Source organism: Bubalus kerabau, chromosome 2 (genome assembly GCF_029407905.1).
Source record: "Bubalus kerabau isolate K-KA32 ecotype Philippines breed swamp buffalo chromosome 2, PCC_UOA_SB_1v2, whole genome shotgun sequence".
NCBI classification, from domain to species: Eukaryota; Metazoa; Chordata; class Mammalia; order Artiodactyla; family Bovidae; genus Bubalus; species Bubalus kerabau.
This window is the reverse complement of record NC_073625.1, coordinates 202,865,285-202,890,009: the sequence shown is the minus strand read 5'-3', so window position 1 is coordinate 202,890,009 and position 24,725 is coordinate 202,865,285. Positions and strand designations below refer to the sequence as shown.

The 24,725-nt window shown below is 41.7% G+C and overlaps 1 protein-coding gene across 1 annotated transcript in view; it reads right to left on the bottom strand.

The window, feature by feature from the left end:
- The window catches only part of KCNH8 (potassium voltage-gated channel subfamily H member 8), a 479,646-nt gene that overhangs the window by 237,695 nt on the left and 217,226 nt on the right, over positions 1-24,725 (bottom strand). Inside the window, exon 3 of the mRNA XM_055570028.1 lies at positions 23,063-23,194. Within this exon, the coding sequence (XP_055426003.1) occupies positions 23,063-23,194 (132 nt within the window). The remainder of the gene's footprint in view (positions 1-23,062; positions 23,195-24,725) is intronic.

Sequence of the window (24,725 nt, the reverse complement as noted above, 5' to 3'; positions counted from 1 at the left end):
TTCCATCATCACAGAAAGTTCCAGGACAGTCAGTCCTAGATGGTCCTTTAATGTACTGATCATTTTTTTTTCTATTTTACTAGATCTTTGTTAAAAATATTTTATCTGTTTATTTGGCCATGTTGAGTCTTAGTTGTGGCATGCAGGATCTTTCTTTGGGGTGCGTGGACTTCTCTCTAGCAGTGGTGTGCAAGGTCAGAGCGTGGGGGCTCATAGCCAGTGTGCAGAGTGTGCTGAGACCTCCAAATTCCCCTTCACAAAAAAAAATACATCTCCCCGCTGTTGGGATGCCCTTGGTTGGAGAAGGGTCACCTTGCACATGACCATGAGCTATTTGTGGAGATCAGCTTGCCCACAGGGATTATTGGTCAGCGTGAGTGTCCATGCCCTTCACCAAACTCAAGACAATTCAGAAAGGTCATCCCAGCCAAAAGGTCTTTTTGTGATGATCAAGGACCTAAAGTCTTCTGCTCAATCTTGCTTTCTTTCCCACACATATGTTGATCCCACTGACACTTACTTTTAGGAGAGCAGTCGTCTGGTTGCACATAAAAAGGGGGGAAATCTGAAGCCAGCCGCTTCTTAAAAATACTTTCAAATTATCTAATGATCTTTCTGTGAGCCCCCATAGCTCACAGAAAGCTTCATCATGTCACTTTCAGGGGTATCTGTTCTTAGGTTTTTCTATTCTTAAGGACCACTGGAAGGTCCTACAGTGGCATTTGCTTGCTTCTTAGCTTTTTCCACTCTTGGTTACGATTTAGGCTTCTCAGATCCATTGAATCAGTTCACATATCAATTTTCTTGTTGTTATCTTTCTTATTATCTTTGACCTGTGGGCTTATATCTTAAAAAACAAACCTCTTCCCAGTTGTTTTAGTCAAGTTTTGGAAATGCCTGCATTTAATCTGCTGGTTTCTTGACGTAGACGTCACTCTGCATCTAGAACTTCTGACATTTTTATTTTCAAGCCATGTTGTATAGTAAACAGAAATACTCATCTTTAAAGCTTTCTGGTTGCACTAAACCAGGAAAGGAGAGTGAGTAAAAAAGGGATTGTGTGTCTTGAAATTTGATATATTCTTGGGGAAGTAAGTGATGGGAAGCTATAAGATGGAGGTTCAGTCTGGAAGGAGTTATTACAGGTTTTGCAATTACAAGATGATATAAATGACTGAATATAGATTGAAACACAGACATTATATCAAGGATCATGGTGGTTTTATGACTTGAATGACAGTCATAATTATTTTTAACAGCCATACTGATGGTGTAGGATACATAAAAGGCAGGCACTTAAAAGCTATCTTTTCATTAAACTCAGTATAATGAGATATAATACACAGTAGCATGTACTGTCCTGGACGGGAAAGAGCAGGATGAACTTTAAGAGGCTTAGAGGAAAGTGGCAAATATGATTAAAGAGCTGGGGATAGGGAGAATCTAAGTGGGAAGCAGAAGAACACACAGTTTATTCAGAAGAGAAGAATTAGATGGTTTCTAATGGCCCTAAAGCACATCAAGCAACACTAATTCATTTTCACATTTTAAGTGCTTTTTCTGAGAAAATTTAATGGGATAATTGGTGAGAACAGTGCTTTATTCATAGCAGGCCTACGGGTGAGAGTTTCCTTCCATCTTAAAGGATCCACGCATGATGAAATGGTCTTTAACTTCAACAAGGAGGGGTTAAGCTAACATAAGAATTCTCTAAAAGTGAGGACTACTACAGGATAAATTTACTTATTTCAACTGATATTTACAGAGAACAAGAGATGATGGAACTGGATCAACAAATGTGTGAAGGTAGTTTTCCTTCAATAACGAACCCAGGAAAGATCCACCCTTATTTCTCCAGTTTTCTTTTATATTTCCCTACTTTTTTACATAATTTTTCATCAGTGACCAGGCAATATTTTCTCCAATGGCTTACAAATGGACACTATTTGCATTTTTAATTAAACTGATATTGTGGATATGTTCCTTTTTACTGTGACACAGACAAAGTGTAAAGATTACGAGTCAAACTCAAGTGAAACAAAGCATGGGTTTCTAGCCTGGCCTTGCCACTAAGTCATTTTGCGAACTTGCACATGTTATTTAACTTTTGAAAATGTTGATGATAATATTGCTTTTACCATGAGGTTGTTGAAAGGATTAGATAAATGAAAATATGGAAAGCATTTAGAAAAATATCTGACTTATGATAAACACTCAATAAGAGTTAGATATCATTTTTATTCTAAAAAACATTTAAGGTGCTTACAAAAATAGATGTATGGGAGGTTTTTAAAAATAAGAAAAAGAATTTAAGCAAAGTATTCACAATAATGAAATGAAACTCAAAAGCTAAAAGCTTAATATTGTTTATTAATACTATTTAATATTATTATAAGATTTCTAGCTCAATTAAAAAGAGGAAAATGTGATTGGATGTAAAAAATATGGTATCTATAAATACATTTTCAAAACCCATATCTTGACTTAAAAATGTCTTTCCCTAGGATTCTCATAGTCACTAGGATAGAAAACTTTTTTTAAAATTAGAAAACATAAAAAGTTATGCAATCTCCACTCAAATTCTGTTAAAATTTTAATATAAATGTCTAACCAAGGGGCCAGGCTTCCTCATGGTAAGTAAGCATTTTGTTTATTTGTTTTTTCCTGAACTATGAAAAGCAAGCATAGTGGCATGAAACACTGTCCCAGAGACAGGAGCTCGTGTCTCCCCTGCTGAGTATTCCATTCAGTTTAACGAAGTCAAAGATAAATCACATTTTTGGTATCACACTGAAGAAAACCTTTACCAAAATCAGTAAGATATTTACCTATATTTCTTCTTTTTAAGCACTGAGTTCTCTTTGAATTGATTTGTGACTACAGATGTGAGGTGGGGGTCCAAATACATTTTTATTTAAATATAGAGGCTCAATATTTCTAGGGTCATCTGAATAACAGTCCACAGTTACTGCATTAGTGTACAATCAAAGCTCTATCATAGGTCAGGTTTTCACAGGTGTATATGCGTGATTTCTGGTGCTCCATTCTGTTCCACAGGTACATTTTTAAAAACAGACTTGTCTAGACACTTTATTCATTAGTATAATTTTCGTATAAAGACTGATACCTGGTAGCACAAGTTTTCCTGTTTGGTTTGTCTTTGTCAGGATTGTCAGCTATTTTTGCAATTTAAAAAATTTCATACAAATTAAAAAATCTCCCTGGTGGATTCCACAAAAGAACAAATAAAATTAAAATGAAAGAAGAAAATCCCCCCCTCCCCAAATCGTGTCGAGATTAAGGATTTTCATTGGAATTTCACTGGGTTTACATATTAATTATCACTTATCACATTTCTTTTGATACTAAAACTTTCTACCATTCAGTTCAGTTCAGTTCAGTTCATTTCAGTCGCTCATTCTTGTCCGACTCTTTGCAACCCCATGAATCGCAGCACGCCAGACCTCTCTGTCCATCACCAACTCCTGGAGTTCACTCAAACTCACGTCCATCGAGTCAGTGATGCCATCCAGCCATCTCATCCTCTATCGTCCCCTTCTCCTCCTGCCCCCAATCCCTCCCAGCATCAGAGTCTTTTCCAATGAGTCAACTCTTCGCATGAGGTGGCCAAAGGACTGGAGTTTCAGCTTTAGCATCATTCCTTCCAAAGAAATCCCAGGGCTGATCTCCTTCAGAATGGACTGGTTGGATCTCCTTGCAGTCCAAGGGACTCTCAAGAGTCTTCTCCAACACCACAGTTCAAAAGCATCAATTCTTTGGCGCTCAGCCTTCTTCACAGTCCAACTCTCACATCCATACGTGACCACCATTAACCCATGATTATGTTCTGACACTCCACTTATTTAGATATTCTTTAGTGCCTTTCAATAGGACACAATTTTCTTTGTAAAGTCTATGCACCTTTTTGCTAGGTACTGCCTTTTGTTTGCTATTATATATAGAGTTTTAAATGAATTAAATTATTTTTTAATTGAAGGCTAACTGCTTTACAGAATTTTGTTGTTTCCTGTCAAACCTCAACATGAATCAGCCACAGGTATACGTATGTCCCCTCCCTCTTGAAACTCCCTCCCGTCTTCCACCCCATCCCACCCCTCTAGGCTGATACAGAGCCCCTGATTGAGTTTCCTGAGCCAGACAGCAAATTCCCATTGGCTCTCTATTTACCTATGGTTATGCAAGTTGCCATGTTGCTCTCTTCACGCATCTCACCCTCTCACCTTTCCCCATGTCCATAAGTCTGTTCACTATGTCTGTTTCTCCATTGCAATTAAATTCATCAGTACCATCTTTCTGGATCCCATATATATGCATCCTTATATGATATTTCTCTTTCTCTTTCTGACTTACTTCACTCTGTATAATAGGCTCTAGGTTCATCTACCTCATTAGAACTGACTCAAATATGTTCCTTTTTATGGCTGAGTAATATTCCATTGTAGATTTTTTTTTAAAGTGCTGCATTTATAATTTGTATAGAAATGCAGTTGGCTTAGATATTTGTCTACACAATTCTCAATTTGTTGAAGTCAAATAGCAGTTATTTCTCTATGCATTTGTATGGGCTATCTATGAGTAATTATATGATTTGAAAATAATGGTCATTTTGTTACTTACATTACAATCTTTATTTTTCCTTCTTTTCCTCTTCTTAGGTCACTGGCCAGGACTGCTACTATGTGGTTAAACAGAATTGGCCACAATAGGGGGTTTATTTTCCTTGATCTTAGTTTTTAGAGGAAATACTCCAAGTGTTTCAATTGGCTATTATATTGGTCTTTTTTTTTTTTTAGGAGGGGGAAATGGAACACACTGTTAATCAAAAAGTAGAAGATGCCGTATCTGTGTTTCCACCACAAGCTCTATCATAAGATGTTCGCTGTAGACCACTGTGGCGTTCCTACTTTATTAAGATGGTCACATTTTCTCCTTCAACCAGTGAATATGGTATATTTTATTAATAGCCTTTCTTTTTTAAGGACAATATTTATTTCTTTGCGCTGCGCTGGGCCTTTGCTGCAGCGAGCGGACCTTCCTGCGCAGCGGCTTCTCTTTGTCCGGGGCGGGGGCCCTGGGGCGGGCTTCAGTCTCTTTTCCGGGGCGGGGGCTCTGGGGCGGGCTTCAGTCTCTTTGTCCAAGGGGTGGGCTTCAGTCTCTTTGTCCGGGGCGCGGGCTCTGGGGCGGGCTTCAGCAGGGCTTGCAGCGCCTGAACTTCGCAGCCGTGGCGCCCGGACTTGGTAGTTCTGGGGCGCGTGGGATCCTCCCAAACCAGGAATTGCACTTGACCTGGCGTCCCCTGCGTTGGCAGGTGGATTCTTAACCAGGGGACCACAGGGAAGTCCTATTAATCGTCTTGCGACTGTTGAACCTTTCTTCCTTGTGATACATCCAGTTTGCCCAGAATATGCTGCTGTTTTTTCATTCCTGGATTTGGTTTGTTAATGCGTTTCGTTTAGAATTTTTGTTCTATATTTATGGCTAGTTTGTCAGTTTTCCCCCAACTCTTTTCAAGCTGTGTGGTTTTAACATCAAGATTTTATGACTGTTCTATCCTTCTGAAAGAATGTAAGATTAGGTTTATTAAATATGTGGGAGTACTCATTGATAAAATCATTTGGGTGTAATATATTGGGAAAAATTTTAAAAACTGATTCAGTACATTTAATAATTATAGATAATTCAAGTTGTATTTCTCATCCTGAGTCAATTTTAAAAAAAATTAACAAACTTTCCATTTTGCGTAGGTTTTCAAAATCACTGGTGTAAGGCTTTTGTTATATTGTCTCCTTTTTCTCTTTCTGTGGCTCCTATGAGACCCCTTTCATTCCTTTCTCTCTCTTTTGGAGCATAGTTGCTTTACTATGCTGTTTTAGTGACTTCAGGGCAGCAAGCTGAGTCGGTCATATACATATACCCCCTCTTTTTAAGGTCTCTTTCCCATTTCAGTCATTTTTAATACTGAAGTTTCTAATAGTGAAGTTTTGGTTAGTGAATGATTTACAGTTTAGAATGAAGTTTCTGTATCTTATCTCTATTATTTTTTCAAGAGTTCAAGCGGATGAAACATTCTAGTTGTCACTAACTCTTATAAACATTTTGAAAATTGCATCTGACTCTCTTCTGGCTTTTATTGTTGCCTTTGAGAGCACAGCTGTTAGTCAAACCAGCTTTTATTTGCAGATAAAGTCATTTCCCTAAGCCTGCTTTTATGATATTCTCTTTACATCCACTGTTCTTTAGTTTCACAACGTAACAGCTCTGAGTCTTGGTTTGCTTACCTTTATACCAGCCTTTCAGATGTGTTGGGCTTTCTGAGTATTGATTTAGACTACTCAGATGCATATGAACGCTGAAAAGTCATCAGCACTTTATTCCCTACCATTCCGTCCTCTCTTTCTAAAATCCCAGTTTTTCTGGATTGTTTGGCTCTAACCACTATTTCTCTTGAACTTCATTTTCATATGTGTCTGTAGTAATTGCATGGATTAATTTTTCTTTTCTAATTCACTAATTCTTTCTTATTCTTTGACCAGTTTGCTGTTTATCCTGCTCATTGAGTCTGTTTTTAATTATTCTCTTTCTCATGTATAGGAGTTCTCCATCTGCCCCTACAAGGACGGAGTTACAAGCCACCACAGCCGCTGGCCTTGAGTACACCCTGAAAGGAGTTTAGGGCAGAGATAAAAAATGAGGCACTCTGTGCTCTGGGAAAAGCTGGCATAACAAGCCTTCAGATAGTCAGGTGTATTCAAGAGAAAACTTTATGAGCCCAATTCTTGCATCTCCTCACATCTAGAAAAGCACTACAATCATTCATGGTGACATCCGCCCCTGCAGACTAGCAGCGACGCTCTTACAGGACATGAGCCTGACGACGCATACCCCTCTCCCAGCTGCGGTCGTATGCAGCACTGACCGCCCCGCTGCGGGCAGTTTCTCAGAGCTGCGTGAGACCCCGTCCCCGCGGTTATGGTCTTCATCTTGCCCCAAGGAAACTTGACTCGCAACGCTCATATCTCGTTGTTTTCTTTAGTAGACAGTTTTTGTTTTCTTCCAAATATATCTGGTTAATTTTGACTGTCTTTGTCCCTCCACTACTTTTAAAAATCACAAAAATTTTCTTTAAGCAAATTAAATAGACATTTTCTTATCTAATACTTCCAATAGTTTTAGTCCTTGAAGATTCAATTTTGTAATTTTTTTGGTGATGATTCTTGCTTGTGGTAGTTTATCTCACAGCATTCATTATTTTTATCATATACTTGGGTTCCTTGGAACTTTACCTTGGGGGATTCTTTTAGAACTTCAATTAAAAACGCCCAATGAGAACTTTCGCATTTAATTTTCCTATGTGTCTGGGGACCCCAGTGATCAGAATCACTTTAAATAAAATTTTCAGCTATGATTACTTGATATTCAACAGATGTTGTGAATTCAGACCCCAAACCTAAATAAAGGTAAGGTACTAATTAGGAGGGCTTCCCTGATAGCTCAGTTGGTAAAGAATCTGTGTGCAATGCAGGAGACCTTGGTTCAGTCTCTGGGTTGGGAAGATCCCCTGGAGAAGGGATAAGCTACCCACTCCAGTAATCTGGCCTGGAGAATTCCATGGACTGTATAGTCCTTGGGGTTGCAAAGAGTCGAGTCGGACACCACTGAGTGACTTTCACTTTCTAATTAGGAATTCTTATGAAGATCAGTCTTTTGTCATGCTCTTCTGGGAACCAAGATTAAGTCAGTGAAAGTGAAGTGAAAGTCACTCAGTGGTGTCCAAATTGACTGTTTGCAACCCCAAGGACTATACAGTCCATGGAATTCTCCAGGCCAGAATATTGGAGTAGGTAGCCTTTCCCTTCTCCAGCAGATTTTCCTGACCCAAAGAATCAAACTGGGGTCTCCTGAATTGCAGGCAGATTCTTTACCAACTGAACTATCAGGGAAGCCCAGGTTAAGTAAGCAAGTCTTTACTGATGTCTTCAAACTGTGGTGTTGGAGAATACTCTTAAGAGTCCCTTGGACTGCAAGGAGATCAAACCAGTCAATCCTAAAGGAAATCAACCCTGAATATCCATTGGAAAGACTGATGCTGAAGTTGAAGCTCCACTCCTTTGTCCGCCTGAGGCAAAGTGCCGACTCCCTGGGCAGTGAGACTTATGACTCCTTGGAGAAGACCCTGAGCTGGAAAAGACTGCAGGGAGGTGGAGAGGCATCGACAGAGGACAGGATGACTGGATGGCCTCACCGACTCCATGGGCATGAGTTTGAGCAAGCTCTGGGAGGTGGTGAAGGACAGGGAAGTCTGGTGTGCTGCAGTCCATGGGATCTCAGAGTCGGACGTGACCGAGCAACTGAACAACAGCTTCTTCTTTGGGACCTCTCAGCCCATTGCAAGTGACTCTGTCAATGTCCTTCACTGTCCCAGACTCATGCTTACAGCTTCAGTCTGATTGCTGCTCTGTTGAGGACCTAGGCCTTTTCTTTCTATCCTCATCAACTCCAACATACTCATCTTACTCATACTTTCTTTTTGTTCTGCAAATCTATTTCTTTCCCTTTACCACCAGCACAGCCATACTTTAAATGTTTTTTTTTTTTAATATTGTGCATCGGTTTTAGATATTCTATATGAGGATCTCTCCTCTGCACCTCTAGCTCATTATATTCTTGTTAATCATATAATTGATTTATTTCTAATAATAGATTATTGAGAACTCAACAACAAAGCACAATGGATGAATCTATTTCATTTTAAAAATATATGAAGGATAGTTTTGTATCAGTGATTTAACTCTATAAGAGAGGTTTGAGGTCTCCAATTTTCTGCTTGTTATAAAAATGATAACGTCTTCCTCAACAGCATGTATGGCAAATATGTGGCTTGCTTCTGTTCCCTTCTATTCAAATCACTGTGACCTTGGAAAAGTTCAATAATTGATTATAGTTGTCTTTACCCTCTGAGACAGGATGCCGCCTCAAAAGGCTCTTCAGCATAAAATTCTAGCTATTACCAATCCCGTGACATTAGGCCACATAGTAACTCTTATTTGCCACCCTCCTCTAGGTCATCAGACTCATTAGATTTTTTCCATCATTATTTATTATCCTTACAGATTAATAGTGTGTCTTTTGACTCTAATGATGATGTGTGATTGCACAAGGGTGATAGTCTCCATGGAAAGACACTAGCAGATACCAGCCAAAGATATGCATCCCTTTAATGTAGGGAACAGATAAAGCACCCACCTACACATCTAGACACGCTGCACAGACGGAAACGGCCGGCAGCACTCATGCAGTTAGGTAAGCACTCTCGGCTTTCAAGCTCTCATATGGCCCCACTGCTGCCGGTGAGACCCTCTGACCTAAGGAAGGGCTATCAGCAGACCTTTGAGAACCTTTCTTCACTGTTTTCCTGTTTTGAGTGAATTTTTAGATACCCTCTAGTCCCTTCCTATTTGCTGGGAACGACCCTATTCCTAAGGTCTTTGCAGTTAGACTAGAGAATTAAAAGCCAGCTTTCCAGGGAAACCTACTCTCAGTAGGTCCAGGTTTCGAGTTAATCTGAAGTCCTATCCCTTCACAGGAGGTGATGGCAGAACTTTAAGAGGATTAGCTTTCACTGTAACTTTAATTTAGCTAGAGCTTTCCCCACAAAGCCAGACCATCTACTCAGGAAGTTATCACCTGATGGTACGACTTGATTTTCTGAACTTCTGTTGCAAAGTACATAAATATGTCATTTGTTCACTCATAATCTCATCAAAATATCCTTTAGGTTTCACTGAAATTCTATTGCGAGATGAAATACAACTGGTGTTTCATTTTGGGTCCATCACTTATTTCTCTCAGCTCATACGTAAGGCACCCTAAACAGATCAGAGACTATACACTTGAAAAATCAAACAAAATAATGACTCTTAGCCATTCTAATGGCAACTTCTTAATACTATGCTGCAATATGACTTTGAATTCTGCCCTATTTTCCCTTCTTTTCTGGGTATCTCTGCTTCTTTTTAATGGACCTGACTATGTTTCTCATGATCACATTATTCTTTTAGTTTCTTTAAGATTTTTTTTTAATGTGGACCATTTGTAAAGTCTTTATTGAATTTGTTACAATATTACTTCTTTTTTTATGTTTTGGATTTTGGCCATGAGACATGAGAGATCTTAGCTCCCTGACCAGGGATCGAACCCACATCCCCAGCATGGGGAGGAGACGTCTTAGCCATGGGAAATCCCAGTGATTGCAACATTCTGACCACTTTCCTGAGAGAGCAACTCACTCAGCGTCTGTATCCTCCTTTGCTATAATGTGTTTGCTTTCATTTTTCCTCTAATAGGCATTTTTGTCCATCATTGCACTAAGGTTGTATTAATGAATATATTCTGTATCTGTATACTTGGAATATCCTATTCCTAGTTTTTCTAAGGGCTTCCCTAATAGCTCAGCTGGTAAAGAATCCACCTGCAATGCAGGAGACCCTCGTTTGATTCCTGGGTCAGGAAGATCCACTGGAAAAGGGATAGGCCACCCACTCCAGGATTGTTGTGCTTCCCTCGTGGCTCAGCTGGTAAAGAATCCACCTGCAAAGCAGGAGACCTGGGTTTGATCCCTGGGTTGGGAAGACCTGCTGGAGAAGGGAATGGCTACCCACTCCAGTATTCTGGCCTGGAGAATCCCATGGACTGTACAGTCCACGGGGATGCAAAGATTGTTTACAGTTAGTGGCAGCTGCTATTTTCCTCTTCGACACTCTCACCATCTGTCCTCTTTTTGCCACTTTATTTCAGCCTGTTGCTTAAGATCTCTCACACCCTCGCAATCACCACACACACCTAGATCTCAGATCATCACTGGAGCTGCTCAGTTCAAGAACTCTTTCTGTGTTCTTTTCCTCAAGTTTTCAAAAAATAAATTCTAGACCGATTCCAAGTAGCCACAAGACTCTGCATCTCTTTGGCCAGAGTCAGTTCAGCCTTTCATGTGCCCTGCCCTAGCTTACATTCTCAGGCTCAAAAGTGAACCAGACATGGCCTCTGCCTTCACAGAGCTCAGAGGCAAGAAGGGAAAAGGAACATATGGAAAAAGGGCACAGTCCAACACACTCCTGAGACCATTCATAACTTCCAGAGTTCCCATCAGTATAGTCAGTCATTTCAGCCATTTTCTAGTTAGTATACGTTCATCTTATTGTGCATAAGGACTCTTAATATGAATGTCTGCTTTGAAAAATGCTAGTACACACAGGCGAAAATTACATTCTCCTCATTGAGGAGCAGTTGCCAAATTATGTGTGTATACATCTTTATCAGGAATGGAAAGGTGTATTTTTAAGTAGATCAAATGAAATTGAATTACCATACAATTTTAAGGCTTCCCAGGTGGCGCTAGTGGTAAAGAACCTGCTTGCGAATGCAAGAGACTTGAGAGATGTTGGTTCCATCTCTGGGTCAGGAAGATCCCCTGGAGGAGGACATGGCAACCCACTCCAGTGTTCTTGCCTGGAGAATCCCGTGGACAGAGGAGTCTTGCGGGCTACAGTCCATGGGGTCTCAAAGAGTCGGACATGATTGAGTGACTTAGCACGCATAATTTTAAGAGATTGTAACAACTATATGAACAGTTCAGGAGACATTTATCCAGTGAGACTTCTGTGTTTTATAGGAATCAAAGCATCCCCCACATAATGTGTCAAATAAATACGTTAAAAGCCTTATGGAATTTTGGCGAGACCTATTGTAAAGGTAATGAGCTTCCTATGTGGCTCAGTGGCAAAAAACCCAACTGCTAATCCAGGAGATGCAGGAGATGGGGGTTTAATCACTGGTCAAGAAGATCCCCTGGAGAAGGAAATGGCGCCCACTCCAGTACTCTTGCCTGGAGAATCCCATGGACAGAGGGGCCTGGCAGGCTACAGTCCATGGGGTCACAAAAAGTCAGGCACAACTGAGCGACTGAACACATATGTATGTTGCAAAGATAAGCAGGATCAGGACTTCCTGGTGGCCCAGTGACAGAGACTGTGTGCTCCCAGTATAGGGGGCCTGGGTTTCATCCCCAGTCAGGGAAGTACATCCCAGATGGCACAAATGGGTTTGCATGCCACAGCTAAGACCTGGCACAGCCAAATCAGTAAATAAATAAAATTATTATTTTTTTTAAAGATAAGCAGGATTGCTTGATGGTGGTTCCTGATTAGTCTTCCTGTATGAAGACAGGCAATGGCACCCCACTCCAGTACTCTTCCCGGAAAATCCCATGGACGGAGGAGCCTGGTGGGCTGCAGTCCATGGGGTCGCTAGAGTCGGACAGGACTGAGCGACTTCACTTTCACTTTTCACTTTCTTGCGTTGGAGAAGGAAATGGCAACCCACTCCAATGTTCTTGCCTGGAGAATCCCAGGGATGGGGAAGCCTGGTGGGCTGCCTTCTATGGGGTCGCACAGAGTCGGACACGACTGAAGCGACTTAGCAGCAGCAGCATGAAGACGGGCTAGGTGGGATGGAAAGTTCACTTTCACTCACATGAGGGGCAGAAGCTCAAACTCCCTTGAAACTGGGGACCCAATCCCTCCCCTTCAGGGCACCCAGTGTTTCTCAGCACTTCTCTAGGTAGCTGACACCTAAGTTCTTGGAGCCAAATAGTCTGTTTTTCTCACACTGGCAAAGCCATTGGCACACTAACTCACATAAAAGAAAGGGAAAACATTCCCCCAGCAGCACCCACTAAAACAAGCCCCCAGTGTCCAGCCGATCCCAGCACGTCTCTACGCAAGATGCTGACACCCGAGACTCAGGCACCTGCAGATGTGTGAGTTCACGGTTTCCAGCCTCTCCCAAGTGAGGCCAGCGTCATTCCTAACAGAAGCACGACAGCTATACTCCTGGAGTCGGAACCAAGGTCTAGTGGATTCTGCCAGACACAGAGACCTCACTAAGAATGTATATCTAACCAGGAAGTCAAGTTACATGGTTTTTAAAACTGCCAACCTGAAGTTACTTATCCCCTTAATATTGGGTTGGCCAAAAATTTTGTTTCGGTTTTTCCATACAATGTAGTGGAAAAAAATCAAACAACCTTGTTGGCCATTCCAATACATAATTATCTGGTGTTTCAATTAGTTTTTCAATTGTCAAACTTTTAAAAATGTCAAATTTGTCTAAAATAGAAAAAATATGTCTCCCTCCCAAAAGTTATAAAGCTAGAAATATATAAATCTTTTTAAAAAAGAAATTACTTTGATAGTTTTGTCCAAGGATCACAGACTATTGACCAATAGAAAAATTCAGTCCACAGGCATATTTTGACTGGCTGCAGAATATTTGAAAGTTTCCTTTAGAATAGAACCAGGCGGCGAGGCATACTTCACGTGTCAGGCTTGGTTTCCACTATGACAGACCACAGCATTTCATTCATCGCATTATCCTGCCTCTCCAAAGGCAACTTAGTTTATGAACCCTGGCTTACGCGATTTAGAAGATTCTAGGAGAGAACGGTATTGGTGAATATGTAAACAAAATCCACAGCCTCAAAAATATAGATAAGAAGATAATTTACAGATGAGATTGAAACTCTTCAATCACTTTGAGGATCTACCGGGGCTCTTCATTCCCAATTTCATCAGACATTCGACACAAAGTTGGTGTAGCTCTCCGAAAGGCAGAAATCTATCTCCTCAGTAAAAGTGTCAATTTTTACAGCAGTTCCCTCATCAGACCACTGTGCTTTATTTCGGAGAAGGCAATGTCACCCCACTCCAGTACTCTTGCCTGGAAAATCCCATGGATAGAGGAGCCTGGTGGGCTGTAGTCCATGGGGTTGCTAAGAGTCGGACACGACTGAGCGACTTCACTTTCACTTTTCACTTTCATGCATTGGAGAAGGAAATGGCAACCCACTCCAGTGTCCTTGCCTGGAGAATCCCAGGGACGGCGGGGCCTGGTGGGCTGCCGTCTACAGGGCTGCACAGAGTCGGACACGACTGAAGCGACTTAGCAGCAGCAGCAGCAGTGCTTTATTGGATTTTGGTCTGTGTTTCTTCCTTATGCAAACAAACAAACAAAAAAATCAGGCAGGATATTTCAGCAGGGGAAAGGAACATTATTACCATGTTCCCCATTGAAAATTAAAATATTCAAAATAAATCAAAAACGGAAATAAAATCATCTTTGACTCACTATCTGATCAGTGGCTTAATATCTGTTTTTATGGAGAATATTTTATATGTATTTTAAATAAGCAACTGCCATTAACTTAAAAATATGTGACCAAGTTGAGATTCTCAGAAACTGGAGGACAAACAAAAGAGTTATCAAGAACATGCAATTAACAGCAGCAGAGATTCTGCTTGAAGTAAAAAGGCCACTCCATACCAGGAGTAAGAACCCGTTTTGGGAGTCTTGAAGCTGACTTTGACCCAAACACATCACACTGCCTTTGACTTAAACTAAACGCATTCATCAGATGTTCACCTGAGATGTTGATAATTACAATGATTATTTTGTAAAAGGAAGAATTCTATGCTGTTTTCTTTTGCTAGTCACATTTCCTAAATTGAACATCACTGACACATTCATGTATTCATTCCACCCATCAATCATTTATTGAGTATTTACTAAGTGTCAGACACTCTGTTGGGGACACTATCTTGAACAAGAGAAGCAAAATGTGTTTCCTGATTAGGCTTACATTTTAATGGAGTGGAGGACAATTGAAATATAAACTTTATAGAAAAGACTTTAATTTTATTGAAGTATAGTTTATCTATAATATCATATTCGTTTCAGGTGAACAGCAGAGCGGTTCAGTTAAACATATACATCCTTTTCTCATATAGAGTGTGATAGAATACTTGCGTGGACGTCCTTCTGTCATATATCAACAGGAGGTCTTTGTTGGCTATTTATCTTATATATAATAGTGTGTGCAGACTCACTTTTTAAAAAGATGTTTCATATACTGTACAGGCTATGCTGAAAGTGAACAAGGTAAGGGTTAGAGTGGCTGGAGGCAGACCCTTCAGACTGGACAGGCAGGGGGACCTTTCTAAGGGATGTGCCCAGCGTGCGGCTTCTCAGACTCCATGTGCCTGTGAGTAGTGTGGGATCTTCTCAGAACGCAGACTCTGACTCAGAGGTCGGAGGATTCGGATTCAGAGGCCTGAGATTCTGCATTTTTATGGGCTATAAGGTAATACTAATACATCAGGTCCTCAGACAGCATTTGGGGTAGTAAGGACTTTGAATAAGAAATGAGAATGGTAAAACTCCTGTGCATATATCTAGAAAAGATGAAAAGTCTAATTAGGAAAGATGCATGCACCCTAATGTTCATAGCACCCCCATTCCCAATAGCCAAAGCACGGAAGCAACCTAAGTGTGAATCAACAGCTGAACGTATGAAGAAAATGCAGTACATATACACAATGGAATATTACTGAGCCATAAAAAAGAATTAAATTATGCCATTTGCTGCAGCCTGGGTGGACCTAGAGATGGTCATGCTAAAGGAGTCAGACAAAGACAGATACAGGATGTCACTTACATGTGGAATCTTAAAAAATGATACCAACGACTTATTTACAAAACAGACTCACAGACGCAGAAAACAAGCTATGGTTACCAAGGGTGGGGAGGAAAGGGATAACGTAAGGGTCTGAAATCAATATATACACACTGCTGTATACAAAATAAACCAGGGCCTATTTGTTATATAGCACAGGGAGCTATACTCAATGTCTTGTAGTAACCTACAATGGGGAAGAATCTGAAAAAGAATATATATATATATAAAATATATATAAAACTGAATCACTGCTGTACACCTGAAACTAACACAACATTGCAAATCAACTATACTTCAATTTTAAAAAGTTTTTTAATAAATTAAAAAAAAATGAGCATGGTAAAAAGAGTTGGGGCAGGAGCTCTCGGCTTTCATTGAAGGCACGTGTGTGAGTTTGGGGGAAGGAACAAGTCTAGCCTGTGCCCACCTCGATTCTGACTGTCTCCCTTCTGTCACACGGGCCACCCCAGGGCATGGGGACCTGCCCGGCCCCGTCCTGCCTTCAGCTCTTCACGCACTGAGACTTGGCCGGCTCACTGCTCTGAGCCTGGCTGCTCCGCCCTGCGGGGCCCTGGGTGAGCAGGCTGCCCAGAGCAGGCGGGCCATGAGCCACAGGCACGCAGAGTAGGCTCCCCGCCACCAGAGGTGCCAGCGTGCGGGCGGTCGGCAGCTCTCTATCCGAACAGGCGTCTCAGCTCCTGAGGCCTAAGGGCTTCAACACTCGAATTTGGAGGGGACACAATGAAGTCTATCAGTTCAATTCAGTCACTCAGTCGTGTCTGACTCTTTGCGACCCCATGAATCACAGCACGCCAGGCCTCCCTGCCCATCACCAACTCCCGGAGTCCACCCAAACTCATGTCCATTTAGTCAGTGATGCCATTCAATGATCTCATCCTCTGTCGTCCCCTTCTCCTCCCGCCTTCAATCTTTCCCAGCATCAGGGTCTTTCCAAATGAGTCAGCTCTTCACATCATGTGGCCAAAGTATTGGAGTTTCAGCTTCACCATCAGTCCTTCCAATGAGCACTCAGAACTGATCTTTAGGATGGACTGGTTGGATCTCCTTGCAGTCCAAGGAACTCTCAAGAGTCTTCTCTAACACCACAGTTCAAAAGCATCAATTCTTCAGCACTCAGCTTTCTTTATAGTCCAACTCTCACATCCACACATGACCACCTGAAAAACCATAACCTTGACTAGACGGAGCTTTGTTGGCAAAGTAATGAGTAACTAAGTCTCTGCTGCTGCTGCTGCTGCTATGTCGCTTCAGTCGTGTCCGACTCTGTGCAGCCCCATAGAAGGCAGCCCACCAGGCTCCCCCGTCCCTAGGATTCTCCAGGCAAGAACACTGGAGTGGGTTGCCATTTCCTCCTCCAATGCATGAAAGTGAAAAGTGAAAGTGAAGTCGCTCAGTCGTGTCTGACTCTTCATGACCCCATGGACTGCAGCCTACCAGGATCCTCCATCCATGGGATTTTCCGGGCAAGAGTACTGGAGTGGGTTGCCATTGTCTTCTCCAGATTAAGTCTCTAACAGTCCCCAAAGCAGAATCCTGGAATTCATCAAGCCCTCCTATTCGCTCCTCTCCAACTGTGAAGGTCTACTGTTGTAACTGAACTCTATCGCCACACCATCTAGGCTCCTTAAAAAAAACATGATAAAATCTTTACATTTTAAGCCACGCCTGCCTAGAGCTGAACTTCCATCCCCTGACTTTTACAATCCACTTCTGAACAAAGATCAGCTATCTGTTATTGCATCTCCTAAAATCAACATTCCTTCCTTGCAGTTTACCAAACACCACTCATCCTTCAGACGTGCTTCTGTGTTCATTTCCCTGTGGGGGTCTCCTTGTCTCTGCTCCGCTTCTTGCTGGCCCCACCCCACCTTTTTGCCTCATCTTGGAGGAACTGATCATTTTTGCCACTCTACCATCACTGAACATACTCTACTGCAATGCTGGATCTGTGTGCTTCATAAGATCTTGTGCTCTTTGGAGGAAAAAAAACAAAACAAAACAAAAACATGCCAACTTGAAAAATGTACACCCTGGAGTTGCATGAGTATAAATCCTGGTTCTTCCACTTTTTACTATGCATACCTTGTCAGGTTACTTAAATCACTGGTAAAAAGAAATAAGAACACTTCCTACTTCATAGAGTTATAATGAGAAGCAAATGAGGCAACAAGAAGAGAGGCTCCGTGACAGTAGCTCTCCTCACGCAACCTGCGGAACACAGCAGTGGCTGCCTCCTGTCTACTGAGTGTCTGCTGTGATTCGCCACGCGGTGCAAATATTATCTCTTATAAACCGACAGTCACTGCAGACATCTATATGACTGCCCCTTTATAGGTGTAGAAACTTAGTCTCTGAGAGGGTAAACAGCTCATTTAAGGCCTAACAGCCAACACGCCTGGAAGCAGGATTTGTGCTGAGGTTTAGATGAGCATTCTGACGTCTGCAATCATTCAATCCCAAGGGCAGAATGGGGGCTCAATAAATATCTGTGGAATTGCTTGGTTCATTATTAATCCACTTCTAAATTACATTAAAATATTTCTTACTGATAGGGTAAGAGGCAAAGAGAGGCAATGCCAAAGAATGCTCAAACTACCGCACAATTGCTCTCATCTCACATGCTAGTAAAGTAATGCTCAAAATTCTCCAAGCCAGGCTTCAGCAATATGTGAACTGTGAATTCCAGATGTTCAAGCTGGTTTTAGAAAAGGCAGAGCAACCAGAGATCAAATTGCCAACATCTGCTAGATCATCAAAAAAGCAAGAGAGTTCCAGAAAAACATCTATTTCTGCTTTATTGACTATGCCAAAGCCTTTGACTGTGTGGATCACAATAAACTGTAGAAAATTCTGAAAGAGATGGGAATACCAGATCACCTGACATGCCTCTTGAGAAACCTATGTGCAGGGCAGGAAGCAACATGGAACTGGACATGGAGCAACAGACTGGTTCCAAATAGGAAAAGGAGTACATCAAGGCTGTATATTGTCACCCTGCTTATTTAACTTATATGCAGAGTACATCATGAGAAACGCTGGGGGAAGAAGCACAAGCTGGAATCAAGATTGCTGGGAGAAATGTCAATAACCTCAGATATGCAGATGACATCACCCTTATGGCAGAAAGTGAAGAGGAACTAAAAAGGCCTCTTGATGAAGGTGAAAGAGGACAGTGAAAAAGTTGGCTTAAAGTTCAACATTCAGAAAACGAAGATCATGGCATCTGGTCCCATCACTTCATGGCAAATAGATGGGAAACAGTGGAAACAGTGTTAGACTTTATTTTTCTGGGCGCCAAAATCACTGCAGATGGTGACTGCAGCCATGAAATTAAAAGATACTCCTTGGAAGGAAAGTTATGACCAACCTAGACAGCATATTAAAAAGCAGAGACATTACTTTGTCAACAAACGTCTGCCTAGTCAAAGCTATGTTTTTTCCAGTAGTCATGTATGGATGTGAGAGTTGGACTATGAAGAAAGCTGAGGGCTAATGCTTTTGGACTGTGGTGTTGGAAAAGACTCTTGAGAGTCCCTTGGACTGCAAGGAGATCCAACCAGTCCATCCCAAAGGAAATCAGTCCTGAATATTCATTGGAAGGACTGATGCTGAAGCTGAAACTCCAATACTTTGGCTGCCTGATGCGAAGAGTTGACTCATTGGAAAAGACCCTGATGCTGGGAAAGATTGAGGGCAGGAGGAGAAGGGGACGACAGAGGATGAGATGTCTGGATGGCATCACCGACTCGATGGACGTGAGTTTGGGTGGACTCTGGGAGTTGGTGATGGACAGGGAGGCCTGATGTGCTACAGTTCATGGGGTTGCAAATAGTCAGACACGACTGAGTGACTGAACTGAACTGAAGAGGTAAATAGGATCTCATATTAAAGTAATTCAGAAATGCTAGGAACACATATAGAAGTTATTGGTTGGCACACTACTTTTAGAATCGAAATGAAGTATGTGTGAAAAGTGGAAGGTATTTTAAAAAATGGTTAAAATCACCAGATTTCTACTGAAGTGTCTCTCTCTCTGAGGAAAAGGAATGTTGTACTGAGCTCTTTCAAACCCCAAATTAACAGGTATATATTACCCCTTTTATCCATTGCCGTCTTTCAAAAGGGGGATTTCTCCCCGATGGTACAGACACCAGGAGCACAGGGAAAGATGATGACCTCAGTTATATAAAAGCAGTAGTGATGATCTTCACGATCAAAACAAGTCAGGTGGATTAAACTGCCCTCTTTGAAGCAAAAAATGATAGTGAAAGTCGCTCAGTTGTGTCCGATTCTTTGCCACCCCATGGTCTATGCAGTCCATGGAATTCTCCAGGCCAGAACACTGGAGTGGGTAGCCTTTCCCTTCTCCAGGGAATCTTCCCAACCCAGGGATTGAACCCAGGTCTCCCACATTGCAGGCGGATTCTTCACCAGCTGAGCCACCAGGGAAGCCCCAAAAGCCATATATTTATTTCTAAAGACAGTTTGGTGTGTCTACACATGTATGCGAATACACATAATACATACACATATATTTAATGTTATTGAAATAATCCTTTGGTGGCATAGTAAGAAATGTACCTGGTCTTGTCCCTGCTCTAGACACACAACCCTACAACCCCAGGAATCCCTGGAGGGCTGGGTCTCTTCTATACTAGTGGATATTTGGTCCCTCAGGGAAGCTCATGACCAGGAAGACGGGCGATTAGAACGCTGGGCCTCATAACTGCCCCCTGACCTTCTGGGAGGGCAGTGAAGCTAAGCAACAAGCTGATCACCAATGGCCAGTGATATAATCAACCTTCCTTGTGTGATGATGTTTCCATGAGAACTGTTACAGAGCAGGGGACCCAGTGGGCACATCCGGGTGCTGTGGCCAGGGAGAGGGGACGGGTGGCAGCCCCAGGCTCGTCCCTATGCCTGCCCCAGCATCTCTTCCATTCGGCTGTTCCTGAGTTACAGCCTTCGTCATAACAGAAGTATTTTTCTGAGTTCTGGGAGCAGTTTTAGCAAATTATCAAATCTGATAGGAAAGGGGAGGGCTGTGAATTTCCCAACATTGCAGTCAAGTTGGACACAAGCATGGGGGGCCTGGGCACCCTGTACCATGACCAGCATCTGTGTGCAGGTGGGGCCCTTATACTTGTGGACGCTGATGTTCACTCCAAGTACCAGACCACCTGACCTGCCTCCTAAGAAACCGGTATGCAGGTCAAGAAGCAACAGTTAGAACCCAACATGGAACAACAGACTGGATCAAAAGTGGGAAAGGAGGGCATCAAGGCTGTATATTGTCACCCTGCTTATTTAACTTATATGCAGAGTACATCATGAGAAACGCTGGGCTGGATGAAGCACAAGCTGGAATCAAAATTGCCGGGAGAAATAGCAATAACCTCAGATATGCAGATGACACCACCTTATGGGAGAAAGTGAAGAGGAACTAAAGAGCCTCTTGATGAAGGCAACAGAAAAGAGTGAAAAAGCTGGCTTGAAACTCAACATTCAAAAAACTAACATCATGGTATGCAGTCCCATCACTTCATGGCAAATAGATGGGAAACAATGGAAACAGTGACAGACTTTATTTTGGGGGCCTCCAAAATCACTGCAGATGGTGACTGCAGCCATGAAATTAAAAGGCACTTGCTCCTTGGAAGAAAAGCTATGACCAACCTAGATAGCATATTAAAAAGCAGAGACATTACTTTGTCAATAAAGGTCCAACAACAAAGGTCGTCAAGGCTATAGTTTTTCCAGTTTCCTCATTTCAAAAGACTCCGATACCAGGAGGGATTGCGGGCAGGAGGAGAAGGGGACGACAGAGGATGAGATGGTTGGATGGCATCACTAACTTGATGGAAATGAGTTTGAGTAAACTCTGGGAGTTGGTGATGGACAGGGAGGCCTGGCATGCATCCATGGGGTCGCAAAAGTCAGACATGACTGAGTGACTGAACAGCAAAAATAGTGTCAGAACTGAATTAAATTTTAGGACACCCCGCGGTGTCCAGAGAGCTGCAGAACTGGTGGTTCAGTTCAGTTCAGTTCAGTCGCTCAGTCGTGTCCAACTCTTTGCGACCCCATGAACCGCAGCATGTCAGGCCTCCCTGTCCATCACCAACTCCTGGAGTTTACTCAAACCCGTGTCCATTGAATTGGTGATGCCATCCAACCATCTCATCCTCTGCCATCCCCTTTTCCTCCTGCCCTCAATCTTTCCCAGCATCAGGGTCTTTCCCAATGAGTCAGTTCTTCGCATCAGGAGGCCAAAGTATTGGAGTTTCAGCTTCAGCATCAGTAAGGGAAAAAACCTACGGTTGATATTAGAGGTGTTCTAAGTAAATGCACTTCACACTTACCTTCTTCTTCCTCTAACAGCAAAGAAAATTTTGAAAACAGAAACAAAAATCATGTGCACCTGTTTACACACTTTTCTCTCCTTATGCAGGTATTACACTTGCTCTGATATTCAAGTAACTTTGCTGATGTGAATGCTTGCCTCTCCTGTATGTAAAATATCCCACAATATTTAGTTATGCAAATACACAGGAAAACAGTCATGCATTTGCAAACATTCCAAATGATAGACGTTGGGAGGTGGGGGCACCAAATAGCTCTCAATCTGTGTTGTCATTCAAAAGACATAATATATATAAAACACCCAGATACATTTTTACAAAGACATAGTTGTTAAAATGTCAAATAGCTGATTCTTGTAAAGAACTTTGTAGGAAATGCCTACAATGACAATTGCTTTTCTCTGGTCATCAAAATATCCAACTCTACTTCTGCTTAAATGAAATAATATGGGAAATTTTTCCAGTGTTATTTTTTGTCTGCTTACATAAATTCAGGGAATTTCCTCATAAACTATAAACAGAAGCTATAAGGTAAGCAATATAAAGTCTTAGAATCCTTTAAAGATCATTGAAAATCTTGTCTATGTCAACACAAATTATTATTGCAAGATACAGAAACACCTCTGCAATGTTCCACTCTAACAAGCACTAAATCGAGTTCTGGGTTTTGTACCTAAAATGAAATCTTGCACTTTTAAGTTCTGAGCTGCGGTATGTTAGTTTAAACTGAGAGCTATGTTTTTAGTTGCCTCATTTTAACTTCACTTATCGCTATCAGTTTGTATTTTTCCCTGATAAAACCAGGTGGTATGAATCTGTGTACTCTGATACAAATTTTTCCATCCTCATCCTCATGAAATCAGAATACAAACTTCTGGTTCCTGTCAAGTGAATCTTTGCTACAAACAGGAGAATGCAAATTCACGTGACTCTGTGATTTTGGGAAACGCGCCAGATACTGACTGCTAAGAGTTATGAATATTTATCAGTTGCTGTTATTAAAAACACTCTTTTTTCCTCATGGAGTTTCTGAGTAAACAATTTCAAAATGTTATTCCATCTGTCAATGTTTTCTGAAAACAGCACAAACCTTCTTTTTTATCTTCTGGAGTAATCTTCACTTTCGTGTCTGTTATATCTTTGAACGAGGCCAGAAAAAGGACCACATCTCCTTTCTCATTCTTTATGGGAACAATATCCAACAGGCACCAAAATGGAGACCCTGCAACCGTAAAAGAAAAACACATCAGCCACTGCCTCCTGCTTTTGTACAAAAATCACATCATTCATGGTATAGTTCATCAAGTCCATACTGTTTTCTTCTAGCCCACGACTCTCCCTACAAACCTTAAAAATGTCAGTTTTCAGATTCCATACATGTCTAACCCATATAGATCTCTCTTCATTTCCGTATGAAGGGCTTTCTCTGAAAATAAAGCCGTATTTTCAAGAAAGCCACTGGTCTGTGCTGAGACCTTTTTGCTTACGATATTCACACTGTATTTCTTCGTTGAATGTATTGATGTTGAAGCCTTCAAACTGATAAAACTTTGCCCCTCCCCACCTCCAGCACACACTGGTTCCTAAATAAAGATCTTTGTTTGGTGTGAGCTTCCTAGAGGTTTATTTAGTCAGTTTAAAAATCAATGCTTGTGCACCAGAATAGCTAAAAGAAAAAATGATGGAAAATATCAAGTTTTGGGAGGATATTTTGTCACTTGAACTCTCCTACATTGCTGACGGGTTGCAAATTAGTACCTATATTTTAAAAAATGTTTGGCAGTATCAAGATATATTTTCATAACAACATTATTCAGCAATATGAACTGCTGCTGCTGCTGCTAAGTCGCTTCAGTCGTGTCCGACTCTGTGCGATCCCATAGACGGCAGCCCACCAGGCTCCCCCGTCCCTGGGATTCTCCAGGCAAGAACACTGGAGTGGGTTGCCATTTCCTTCTCCAATGCATGAAAGTGAAAAGTGAAAGTGAAGTCGCTCAGTCCTGTCCGACTCTGAGCGACCCCATGGACTGCAGCCTACCAGGCTCCTCCACCCACAGGATTTTCCAGGCAAGAGGACTGGAGTGGGGTGCCATCGCCTTCTCCATCAGCAATGTGAACGAGTGATAGTATAATAATTGGCAGTAGACTAACATATTGTTGAGTAAAACCAGCCAGACATGGAGGAGTAGAATCCATTTAAACTAAGTACAAAAACAAGCAAAACTAATCTATGGTGTTACAGGTCAAGTTAGTGGTTACCTTTGGGAGATTGCGAGGGAACACAGGTCAGGAAATTCTGGGATGCTGGTCTATCTTTCATGACCTTTATGGTGATTACATAGGAGTACTCAGGTTTTGAAACTCATCAGACTCTACACTCATGAATTTTTCAGTATGTATGTTTTATTTCAATAAAATATTCTTAAAAGTGATACTTAATACCCCAATAAAGAACAAAGTAATGCCATTTGCAGCAACATGGATGGACCTAGAGATGATCATATCATGCTGAGTGAGGTAAGCCAGACAGAGAAAGACAAATATCTTTGATATTGCTTATATGTGGGATCTGAAAAAAAAAAAGATGCAAATGAACTTCTTATTTATGGTTACCAACGAGGGTAGGGAGGAGGAGGGATAAGTTGGGAGGCTGGGACTGACATATACACACTGCTGCTGCTGCTGCTAAGTTGCTTCAGTTGTATCAGACCCTGTGCGACCCCACAGATGGCAGCCCACCAGGCTCCTCTGTC